The sequence below is a fragment of the Octopus sinensis genome, linkage group LG14, assembly GCF_006345805.1.
Source record: "Octopus sinensis linkage group LG14, ASM634580v1, whole genome shotgun sequence".
Classification (NCBI taxonomy): Eukaryota; Metazoa; Mollusca; class Cephalopoda; order Octopoda; family Octopodidae; genus Octopus; species Octopus sinensis.
In genome coordinates, this window is record NC_043010.1 from 4,547,745 (window position 1) to 4,560,494 (window position 12,750).

At 32.5% G+C, this 12,750-nt stretch overlaps 1 protein-coding gene across 8 annotated transcripts in view; it reads right to left on the reverse strand.

The window, feature by feature from the left end:
• LOC115219529 (protocadherin gamma-B4-like) overlaps positions 1 to 11,629 on the reverse strand; it is a 143,284-nt gene extending 131,655 nt beyond the window's left edge. For 3 of the 8 annotated variants that reach the window (XM_036509230.1, XM_036509229.1, XM_029789710.2), the window contains exons 1-3: positions 11,180 to 11,629; positions 5,724 to 8,156; positions 3,565 to 3,709 (exon numbers count right to left, since the gene is read on the reverse strand). In XM_036509230.1, coding sequence (XP_036365123.1) covers positions 3,565 to 3,709; positions 5,724 to 8,156 — 2,578 coding nt within the window. In that variant the 5' untranslated portion in view covers positions 11,180 to 11,629. Of the gene's footprint in view, positions 1 to 3,564; positions 3,710 to 5,482; positions 8,157 to 11,179 lie in introns of those variants that run through there. The other 5 variants (XM_029789709.2, XM_029789714.2, XR_003882313.2 and 2 more) reach the window with 5 other exon arrangements.
• Between the last annotated feature and the right edge of the window lie 1,121 nt (positions 11,630 to 12,750).

The following is a 12,750-nucleotide window of genomic DNA, read 5'->3' on the forward strand; positions in this document are numbered from 1 at the left end:
ATGTCTGTGCAATGGAATGCTGTTAGTGGTAAAAAAATGTGCTGCCTCATGTTATTGAAGCAACAATTCTGATGGGTTGTGGCATCAGAGACAATGTCTTTATACCCAGGATACCTGTTACTCCATCAGATAAGCAATGTCCCTGTACCCTAGCATCGACTTCAGTCCCCTCTTTGACTTTGTTTTGCCATGTCCATCAACAAGTCCCAAGGCCAAACACTAGCAACAACAGACCTCCATTTAGGCCAACCATGCTTCTCACACGACCAATTATATGTTGGTTACTCAAGAGTCGGACGCAAAAAATCCTTTTCATGTTTGCCTTGAAAGCCAAAACGAAAAATGTCATCTACCATGAGGTGCTTTAGCCATCCAACATACTGCAGCTTCCCTGCCAAACAGGTTATGGTGAGTGAGTACAGTTGTTGCCCTTCTTTCAAAATTATACTCCTTTTACTCTTTTACGTGTTTCAGTCATTTGACTGCGGCCATGCTGGAGCACCGCCTTTAATCGAGTAACTCGACCCCGGGACTTATTCTTTTTGTAAGCCCAGTACTTATTCTATCGGTCTCTTTTTGCTGAACCGCTAAGTAACGGCGACGTTAACACACCAGCATTGATTGTCAAGCGATGCTAGGGGGACAAACACAGACATACAGACACACACACGCATATATATATATATATATATATATATATACGACGGGCTTCTTTCAGTTTCCGTCTACGAAATCCACTCACAAGGCTTTGGTCGGCCCGAGGCTATAGTAGAAGACACTTGCCCAAGGTGCCACGCAGTGGGACTGAACCCAGAACCATGTGGTTGGTAAACAAGCTACTTACCACACAGCCACTCCTGTGCCTATATAGCCACTCCTGCGCCTATATTATCTGTTTTTCTTAAGTCTTTTTTTTATTCTGTCTACTACTGCTCCTCAATCTCCTTGCAAATGGCTTGAGTTTTGGCATCACAGCACGGACTACTTTTCATGTGAACAAAAAAAGATGTTTATACCTGTGAATGGTTAACAATCCTTTCCAGGGCTATTGTGAGAACGATTACACAGCCCTTTACAGGGATACTTTGCATTTGATTGTTGCACCCCCCGAGATGCTCTTGAGCCTTCTCCAGGGCTTTTCACCCTGTTGTTACCACTTTATGGCCCATGGGAAAACTCACTTCTCCCTCAACCTCAATGTTTGCAGCTTAACACAACAAATATTCAAAGAAATGTACATCAAAAAAAAAAATGGTAGAACCTATTATGACCATTGCTGAGTATTTAATACCCAAGCAACGCTGGGTAATCCTGTTAGTATATATGTATATATATATATATTTCTTTACTATCCACAAGGCTAAACATAGAGAGGACAAACAAGGACAGACGAAGGATTGAGTCGATATATCACCCCCCAGTGCGAAACTGGTACTTTATTTATCGACACCGAAAGGATGAAAGGCAAAGTTGACCTCGGCGGAATTTGAACTCGGAACGTAACGACAGACGAAATACCGCTAAGCATTTCACCCGGCGCGCTAACGTGTCTGCCAGCTCGCCGCCTTTATATATACATATATATATATATATATATATATATAGAATATATATATATATATATATATAATATATATATATAATATATATATAATATTATAATATATATATTATATATTATATATATATATATATAATATAATATATTTACATATATATATATACATATATATATATATCATATATATATATAATATATATATGTATATAATATATATATATATATATATATCTATTGTGGTGTGTGTGTGTGTACATGTATGCATAGCAATAACATACTTAAATAAACATGTTTATGGGTGCTATTATGTATGTGTATTTCTGTGTTTAAGTGCATATGGAGGTGTGTATAACAATGCTATATATTATTTTTGTAATTCATTTTCATTCTTATTCTTGTAATATCATTATCAAATATTAGATAATCTTTGAGGTAGCAGCAACACCAGCAGCAGCAGCAGTAGCAGTGGTGGTGGCGGCAGCGGTGGTGGTAGCGGTGGTGGTGGCGGTGGTGGTGGTGGTGGTGGTGGTGGTGGTGGTGGTGGTGGTGGTTGTGGTGGTGGTGGTGGTGGTTGTGGTGGTGATAGTGATAGTGGTAGTAGTAATAGTAGCCAACTTAACTTCATCACGATCATATTGAATGCTGTTATTGCACTGATAAATGGTTACTATTATCAGCACTGCTACCGCCATCAACACAACCACAACAACCGCCACTACCATCACCACCACTACTACTACCAACACCACTGACAACCTCACCAACAACACCATCACTGTCACTGACGCCACTACTATCAATACTACTACTACTACTACCAACAACAACAACTACATTATCACTATCAACATCACCACCACTACCATCCACATCAACACAGCCAACAATACCACCTTCCCCATCACTGTCATCAACTCCACCACCATCAACAATATCATCACTACAGCTAACATCACCAATAACAGTACCACTATCAATAACATCATTACTACCATCAACAGCAACACCACCATCACTACCACCACCACTACCACTTCCATCAACAATCTCACCACCAGCAATACCACCTCCACTACCATCACCACCACCACCACCATGTCTATCATCTTCCTTCTTATTTCGTTATAATAATATCTTGATTAAAAAAAAATGTAATTAGAATATCAATCTGATGGATACCCAAGTTTTAACTCAGTCTAATCATTGTTCCCATCAAGGGGCCTCTCTATCACAGGTTCCAACTCCCAAATGTATTGATATCAACAAAGAGAAATTTCTGGTAAAGCAATAAGAATCAATGAAATTCTGTAGTTCCCATTAGAATTAATGAAAGTACTAAAAGCAAACCATCTACTCAACATACAATTAGCCTTACAAATATTTGATTAGTGCTACGATAACAGAACACCAGAGAGCTTCTGAGAACAACCAAACTCATTCATCAATTAAAAGTAATGTAAATGATACATCGGCATTCAGTAACTGATTGCAGAAAGAAACCTCTTAAGACATTATTATCTGTTATAGCAAGAATGCTCTAAGTAAAAGCTCCACTAGATAATTTGTGAAAGCAAACCAAAACTAGGTGATTCTGGAAAACTATAACTTAATATTTTACCACACTAGGAGTTGCTATGATAAAGTAAATGTCATTAAAATTTAACAAAAATTTGCAACGCCTTAGGAAGCTTGCTTCCACTTTCAGAGCTACATGTTGTGTGTCAATGATGAATCTTTGAAAATAAGTAATTTTGATTTGAAAAGAAGTTTAGATTTTCTAAAATGTATAAAACTGTGGTACATAAAGAGAAAATATATCATTTTAAAAATATTGGTTTAATGAGTTTTTGTGTCATTTTCCTTTGTTTTTGTTATTTTTGTAGTGAAATCATTTACAAACAACTGTGAAGGCATAAGATAAAAAGGTGCTAAGAATCGTTAAATTACATGAATAAAATGTTGGTACATCTATTTGAGTGTTCTTAATTTGTAATTTGGCATACCTGGAAGCTCTTCATAGTGTCCTGTGTCACCTTCACTTAAACCATGTCCACTATCAGCACAAGAAGATATTGCAGATAATTCACTAATACGTTCTGGGACTGTAACTGTATTGTCTTTTTTACCAACACCAGATGTCACTGAAGACTCATGTGAAGAAAAGGAGAGAAGTTTCAGAAAACAACCTCACAAAATACAAAAATCTGATTTGCATGATAAGATTACAAGAATCTGATTATAGAAAAAATATACACATCATTGCATAATGGATACCATGCATATCACACAAAGTGGAGGCGCAATGGCCCAGTGGTTAGGGCAGCGGACTCGCGGTCATAGGATCGCGGTTTCGATTCCCAGACCGGGCGTTGTGAGTGTTTATTGAGCGAAAACACCTAAAAAGCTCCACGAGGCTCCGGCAGGGGATGGTGGTGATCCCTGCTGTACTCTTTCGCCACAACTTTCTCTCACTCTTACTTCCTGTTTCTGTTGTACCTGTATTTCAAAGGGCCGGCCTTGTCACTCTCTGTGTCACGCTGAATATCCCCGAGAACTACGTTAAGGGTACACGTGTCTGTGGAGTGCTCAGCCACTTACACGTTAATTTCACGAGCAGGCTGTTCCGTTGATTCGGATCAACCGGAACCCTCGTCGTCGTAACCGACGAAGTGCTTCCATCCATATCACACAAGAAGGTATCATACCGAATAATATAACAGTTATGATAACATGGTTGTAAAACAGCATATCATTTATAAAAATATTATATATTGTGTTTTTCCCATGATGCTTAGGTGTTGCTCGCAAGAATGATCTGGTGGCTTGTACCACAGTTCCACAAATTGTTTTAGGTGTCTATGTTGCATAAGCAGGTATGTATATCCTTTCAGCCTTTCTAATCTTGTCTCAAGTGAACATTATGACCATGACAGCTCGAGGGAAAGAGGTCAGCAGCTATTAATTTTCATCTGAGTAAACGTGAGCAGCATGAAATGATGTCTCGCCCGAAGACGATGCAATGTCTAGCCAAGGAATCATACACATGACCTTACGACCATGAGCACAACATCTTAACCATTAGGCCACATGCTTCTACTCCTCAATAACATGCAGTAAAACAGTATATCATTTATGAAAAGATAAAATATTACACAACTCTGTCACCCCTGCCATCATAAATACCACTAAGAAACATAATCATGAATATTATAATTAAATAGCAAATAGATGGTTATGCTTTTGTTTTATTTTTCTTAGTTTATCAGTAGCTCTCCCTTTAAACAACTATTTTCCTGAAGTTTTAAATCTGTCTTTAATTCATTTGTTAATGGAAACTATTCCTTCTATTCTCATCTTATGCTCACATCACTATAGTCTTCACTTTACAAGCAGCACCTATTTCCTTAACTACACTTGGCTCATTATACCAGAGACTCACTTTATAGATATACCACATTATACTCATAATAAGGTGTGGGAAGATATATTAATCTAATTTCAGTGATGAGGGAAATATTTTTGACAAAGTCTATATTTTCCACTATAGTTTTACAACCACAAAGTTCCATACTTCCCAGTTCCTCTCCTTGCATTTTACTCTTTCAGATGAAAAGTAAAACCTAAACCAGAAAAATATCATCTTAAAAATATTGTTTCACATAACATGATATCACACAGCAGGATATCATGTAAGTCATTGTACAATATAACGTTATATCAGATGTCATCATCATATGGCATGACTTCACATAACAACAATACTATATATGAAATCTTTATAACATGAGATGCATTGAAATTTTAGAAACATATTAACTGCCTGCAGTCCTAAAGTTGTATTATTTGAATTAAGAAAATGAGAAATGCTAATTATTTTTAATTTAAGTTTGCATCATATTAAAATAAGAATTAATTAATTACCTTTCATTACAAGAAGAAAAACAAAAAACTTTTCCATAGAATTATTGAAAAATTCTAATAAAATGTTCATCAATGAAAGCATGACTTAAAGGTGAGAGTATTTTAATTTGCCTTCTGTTATGTAAATAACTTTAAATTAGTTGAGTGTAGAATTGTTTAATGTATGCCTAGAGGTTTTGTTGTATATATTTCACAATCTTCCATACATAGATGTAGCTGTATCATTATTTTAAGGACATACCTGATGTGTCCATTCTGTAATATCCTGGAGATGTATTCCTGAATTTGAAACTTTCCAACTATGTCCTGATTCATAACCTGACTGCGGTTCTCGTCTTGGTAATGTTGATTGTGAATTTCTTGTATTGGCAAGATCTGTTACCATAGTAACTGGGGCATCATATTGAGGTGATATTTGTTCACAAACATAACCTGATTGTATTCTTTGATCTAAAAATTTGTTAGAATCATTCACACCACCATGATATTGGACATTTCGGCGATTTTTTCTATGAATAATACAGATTGCCATAGAAACTACAATAGCTATTGATATTATTACAGCCGCAACTACAATAATAATCACAAGGTTTAGATGTATTTTATCATCTGACTGTGTGTCTATTGCTGTGAACATTTTTGAAGTCTTATTACTAACAGTCAGTATCAGTGAAAGATAAGTTGTTGCAGAGAGCACTGGTATTCCACCATCTTTCACAACAAGTTGAAGATCATATGATCCAGCATCATTTTGATAGACAGGTCGTGAAAAAGACATCACACCTGTGTATGGGTTGACTGTGAACAATTGTTTATCATTTCCCCCTTGAATTTCATATCGTAGAAAAGCATTGACATGACTGTCTCTGTCAGAGGCTCTTAATGTTGTGATGTCATGCGTGCTTTTGGGTTGGTAATAAATATCCAGTCTGAAAGGGTTGACACTAGGAAATGTAAAATAAGGAGCATTATCATTTTCATCCATGACTTCCACAACAACCTTTGCAGTATTGTTAAGTGATGGTGAACCATTGTCTTTTACTATAACTTGCAATTCATAAATATCTTGCTTCTCTCGATCTAGCGATTGTGTTGTTGAAATAAATCCAAAATTAGAAATCTTAAATGGAAGCATGTTTCCTTTATTGCTGAACAAAAAATATGACAGTTGACCTCCAGCTCCCAGATCAGGATCAGTAACTTTTATGAAGCCAATTGGAAAATTTGGCTTCTCGTTTTCATAGGTAAGAAATTTGAAAGTGTCTTTCATAAATTTGGGTTGCATATCATTGATGTCAGTGACTTGAATCGAAAACATTTTAGTTGTTTCCAGAGATGGTGAACCTTCGTCTTCACATACAATTGTAAAATTTATATGGCTCTCTGTTTCTCTGTTTACTTGACTCTTTATTACAACTTTGTATTTGTTTTTCCCTAAGCTTTGAAGTTGCAGTTTATCATGACGAAGACTGCACGACACTTCTCCATTATGTCCGCTGTCACTGTCAGTTACCTTCACATAGGCTATGAAACTACCAACTTTGACACCCTCTGAAATAGTAACTTTGTTGCCTTTAGATTTGGAAACAAATTTCATTTCTATTTGTGGTGCGTTATTTTGCTGGTTGATCACATTTATAAGAACAATTGTAGTTGAACTTAAAGGTGGAACTCCACTATCAGTTGCTTCAATGAAGAGCTTATATTTTTGCCTTCGTTCAAAAGAAAAGTTGTCCCAAAGGAAAATTTCTCCAGTTTGTTCATTTAGGTTAAAATATGTTTTTGCAAGTTCTGAAGTTTCAGAGCTAAAATGATATGTAATTTGGCCATTTTTTCCATGATCTAAATCATTAGCAGACAAAGTAAGAATCGGTATATTTTTCTGGTGTTGATTATTGATAGTAACATTGTATGTATTTTGAGTGAAAATTGGTGAATTGTCATTTTCATCTTTAATGTCTATTAGAACTTTTAAAATTCCTTGTTTCGAAGGAGATCCTCCATCGTTTGCAATAACACGGATACTGTAGTTGTTCTTCTGCTCTCTGTCAAGCTTTTCTTTCAGAATGATACCAAGTTTTGATGTTCCATCGACTTTTTTGGAAACTGATAAAATGAATGGGTCACTCACACTCTTGTCAAGTCGATAAGAAATTTTAGAATTAGAGATACCATAATCTCTATCAACAGCATTTGGTATTGATTTAGTTGTACCTTTGCCATCTGTTTCTGAGAACTGGAGATGGATCTCTTTATTTGGAAACATTGGAGAGTAGTCATTGATATCTTCAATGACTATTTTGATTTCTAATATTTTGAAGAATGACAACTTATGTTGAACTGCAACTTCTACCATTTTAGAACATTTAGCGTTATATTTGCACAGAGACTCAGTATCCAAGATTTGAGCTGTATATAGTTTCCCTACTTCAGTCACATTAAATAGGTGATTATTTCCGTTCAAGTTTTCATGTAATTGACTGAATGTAATCAAATTCCTGTCTTGATGTGGAAAACTGTCAGCAAATTGTGTATCAGCAGCTATGTCCCCAATGTAAGTTCCTGGGGACATTCCTTCTTCTACATAGTAGATAAGGTCTACACAATGAGAAGGTTCTAGAAGAAACAGCCATAAACACAGCTGAGCCAACATAACCTTGTGGAAATTTTTCATCTAGAATAAATTAAAACCATTTCAATCAGTGCTTTCAGAAATTACAACTACACATGAAAAGTTGGTATATTAGACAGACTTCTAAGATCTCATGGTTATTTTAACAAATAATAATAATAATAATAATAATATATGCTCATGTTGCCTTTGTAAATACAAACAACTACAAAATAATGTGTTTTTTTGAAATATTTCCAAACACAAAATTATCTTTTCATTATTGACAAAGATGGAATTGTTGAGAAGAAAGTATGAAATAAGAAGGAGGATATACATATATATATATATATATATATACATATATATACATACATATATATATTATATATATATTATATATATATATATATATATATATATATATATGTTCATATATATATATATATATGTATATAAATATGTTTATACATATAAAGATAAAAATATTAGCTCTGTTTCTTTCTTTCTTTTTTCTTTTCTTTCCTTCCTATTATTGAGCAAAGGCAACAATTACAATCCATTTTGCCAGAAAGAAACTTTACAGCAATTCAAAATGCTTAGTTCCCCACATCTTTCTCATGCTGTTTGTAAGCTTTTGAAATGTGCATTTCTGTTGTCATTAAAAGATCTTTTCACAGGAAAATTGTAGAGAAAGGAAACGAATTTAGGAAAACGTGCTTGTTAAAAAGATAAGAAAAATATAAAAAAAGGAAACATTCTTACAGTTGATTTGAAAGACTTGAAAGCTTACAAAAATGACAGCATATTTCACTATTGAAAATATCTTTATTATATACATTAAAATAATACATCACACATTTCAATTCTTGTTTGGTTAAATGTGTGTGCATTATTCTTTTAAAACAAGCTTATTATATACATTTTTATATATGCATATCTATCTATTTATCTATCTATATATGTATGTATATATATATATATGTATATATATATATATTATATATATATATATATATATTATATATATATATATAATATATATATGTATGTATGTATGTATATATATATATATGTATATATATATATATATATATATATATATATATGTGTGTGTATGTATGTATGTATAATATATATATATATATAATATATATATATATAATTTTAATGCTGTTTACAAGAGAAAATCTCTTATCTGTATTGTGTACACTGGAATGTAAACTAACCAAGAGTTTTCTTATTGAAAACTACTGAACAGCAAGAATAATAATAACAATAGTAATAATTATAAGAAACAATATGATAGAGAAGTGGAACAAGAAACGGAAGGAAGAAGAAAAGGAAGAAAATGAGGAAACTGGAGGGGAAAAGATGAAGAAAGAATGAGAGGTAAAGAGAAAATAGAGAAGGAGGAAGAATAATCAAATAGATAATACTTTAATAACAATAACAGATTTACATAGTTAAGATAACATCAAAATCTTGTCAAAAGAAATCTTGATAATGTAGTTTTAACAAAAAGTTTTTTAAAAAACCATTCAGGTGTTATTAACAAACATTTTGACAGCTAAGAAAATAAACGATTGTAAAGTTGCAAGATATTAATTCACTTTTACTTCAAGAGATGGGTGGAATGAACCATATCAAGAAAATACTTTAAAAACTAGAGACTTAATAGAAATTTTTTAAAAAAAATACTACTTTATTTTGCAAAATTAAATTAAAAATTACTAATAAAATTGAAGTAAAAGAAGATGCATTGGGCAAAAAATAAAGAAAAGAAATTCTTAATAAAAGAACAAAAAACTTCCATTTTATTAGTTTTCAGTGCAATATGAATCAGTCCTACGTGTATTTGAAGTATGATTTTTTTACATTTTTGGTATATGTACATATATTCACAAAGATAAATGCCAATGTTTTATGTTCTTCATATATATATTAATATACATACTCAAATGTATACACACACTCACACACACACACACACACATATATGCATATTAATAAACAAATACACATGAGTGTGTGTGCAGGTGCATGCATGAATGCAAGCACCTGTTTGTATATGTGTGTGTGTGTGTGCGTGTTTGTGTACATCTGTGAATAAAGAACAAGCATATAACTAGTTAAATCTGTTTGAAATTAAATTGCTTTTTTAGAATTAAACACCTAGCAATTACATTACAGAAAATTCTTCAGAAGTCCAAGTTAATTAATGACAGAATTTTTTTTTTCCAAATTTTTTTTAATATTTTTGGACAAACATAAATATATTTTCAAAAATCTCAGTAGTTAATACTGCATAAAAATAGTAAATTATTTCACAAAGTGATATTTATATATAAGAATTTAAATATCCTTTAAAGTATAACTTTTTATGTTGATGTGTTAGAGTTTCTAGAGTATCAAATTACTTTTATTTTAAACAGGTTGACTGTTTGTTGCAAATGAACAATTCTATCTACATATATGAATTTCTCAAGCAGATAAACTTTGCACTTTATATACAGACTTTTCAATAGGATGACATGCCAACACACAGATCAATAACATACTGCAATGGCACGTATTTCTTAGATATTTCTTAACAGATTGATGCATAACTTTGGACCAGCTTATATAGCCTTATGGGCTAGAGTAACAGAGGGTATTTAGTATAATTTACAAAAAAAAACAAAACAGCCGCCTGTGTTATTTTATAAACTGAGTATGCTTAGTCTGTTATGTGATATATATTATACTGTGATAATAATAATAATATAATAATAATAATAATAATAATAATAATAATAATAATAATAATAATAATAACAATAATAATAATAATAACAACAACAATATCTACTTCTCCCATTAGGAGTACAAAACACAAACAAGCAGGTAAGTAAATAGACTATATTATTCACAATGTTATGATAAAAGAAATTTTATAGAAAGAAAATACACATGATTAGTAACTGACAATACAAGATATAATATTTTACAATTAATGATTGTTAGTGTATTATTAGTATTGTATATATATATATATATGTGAAAGAGAATGAATGGTATAAAAATTAGCAAGAAAAGCTACTCACCAATGCAGATAAAATCCTCCAAAGTTTATCGTTAGATGTGATGTGTATCCTGCTGTAGAGTTAGTTCTATCGTTACTACTGCTGATATGTGCTGCCAGTACAGTGTGGCTTGGTCTGTGTTGTTGTGTGAATATGGGAGAGTGGTCCGCAGCTCTACCAAATAGGGTGTGTATGTAATGTTTGCTGCAGCCAATCATTGGCTGTTTGTGGTTCCTATGGAAGGGAAATAAAAACCCTGCCCACCCCTAACTCTCAAAACACACAAGTAGATTAAATGAAGAGTTGATCGAATTCAAATAATATTTGTGAATGTCTCCATACAAGTTCATGTTTATGAATTTATAGATATGCTATGTGTTTATACACACAAAACTACTGCATGCACACACACAGGTTGTACCTGTGAACATGTGCTTGTGTCGAGATGTAAATTGCCAGATATAGAAGCTAACAAAAATGTATTAAGGTATACAGTTGTTCACACACACACACACACAGATGCATGCATACATATACACATACATACTCACACACACAAATATATATAGAGAAAGATACAAACATTCATATACACACATGCACAAATATATATATATATATACACACACACACATGTACATACACATATGTATATATACATAGGCAGGCATATACACATATACATGTATAAATGCATATATTGTTTATATCATGTGTGTGTCTATTTGAATATATATGTGTGTGTGTGTGTGTGCAATACACACACACAAACATGTGCATCAGTGAATGAATGTATATATATGAGGGTATACATATATCTCTCTTTATATAAACAGTGCTTATTTACTTTTGTAACAAATTATAAACATAACTTGTGCACACAATAGTGTCAAACATACTCACACACAAACAATGATTACTGCACACATGCAAACATATATACATACATATGTGAGTGCGTATATATATATATATTTTTTTCTGTTCTTTAATTTCTTATACATATAAATATATATATATGTATGTGTATGTATGTATGTATGTATGTATGTATGTATGTATGTATGTGTGTGTGTGTATGTATGTATGTATGTATGTATGTATGCATGTGTGTATGTATGTATGTATGTATGTATGTATGTGTGTGTGTGTATGTATGTATGTATGTATGTATGTATGTATGCATGTATGTATGTATGTATGTATGTATGTGTGTGTGTGTGTGTGTATGTATGTATGTATGTATGTACACAGACACACTTTCACACACAGAAACAGACTGATGGAATGGAGGAGGAGGGGTTAGAGGAGGAAAAATAGAATGTGAAAATTTCAAGATACATATGTACAGTCAATTGATCTAAGTTAATCTTATGCATTAATTGGCTATTTCATTCTCCACTTGAAATTAGTTTTTTAATAAAAGCTAATTATAAATTACCCTTCAGAGTAAAATCTATTGAATTCTAGATGAAAAAAAAAGAAGATGAGCAAACAACAAAATAATATATCTAAAATAGCTTCAAGAACAAATTATTATTATTATTATTATTATTATTATTATTATTACCAGCCTGTTACTTTTAATTCAC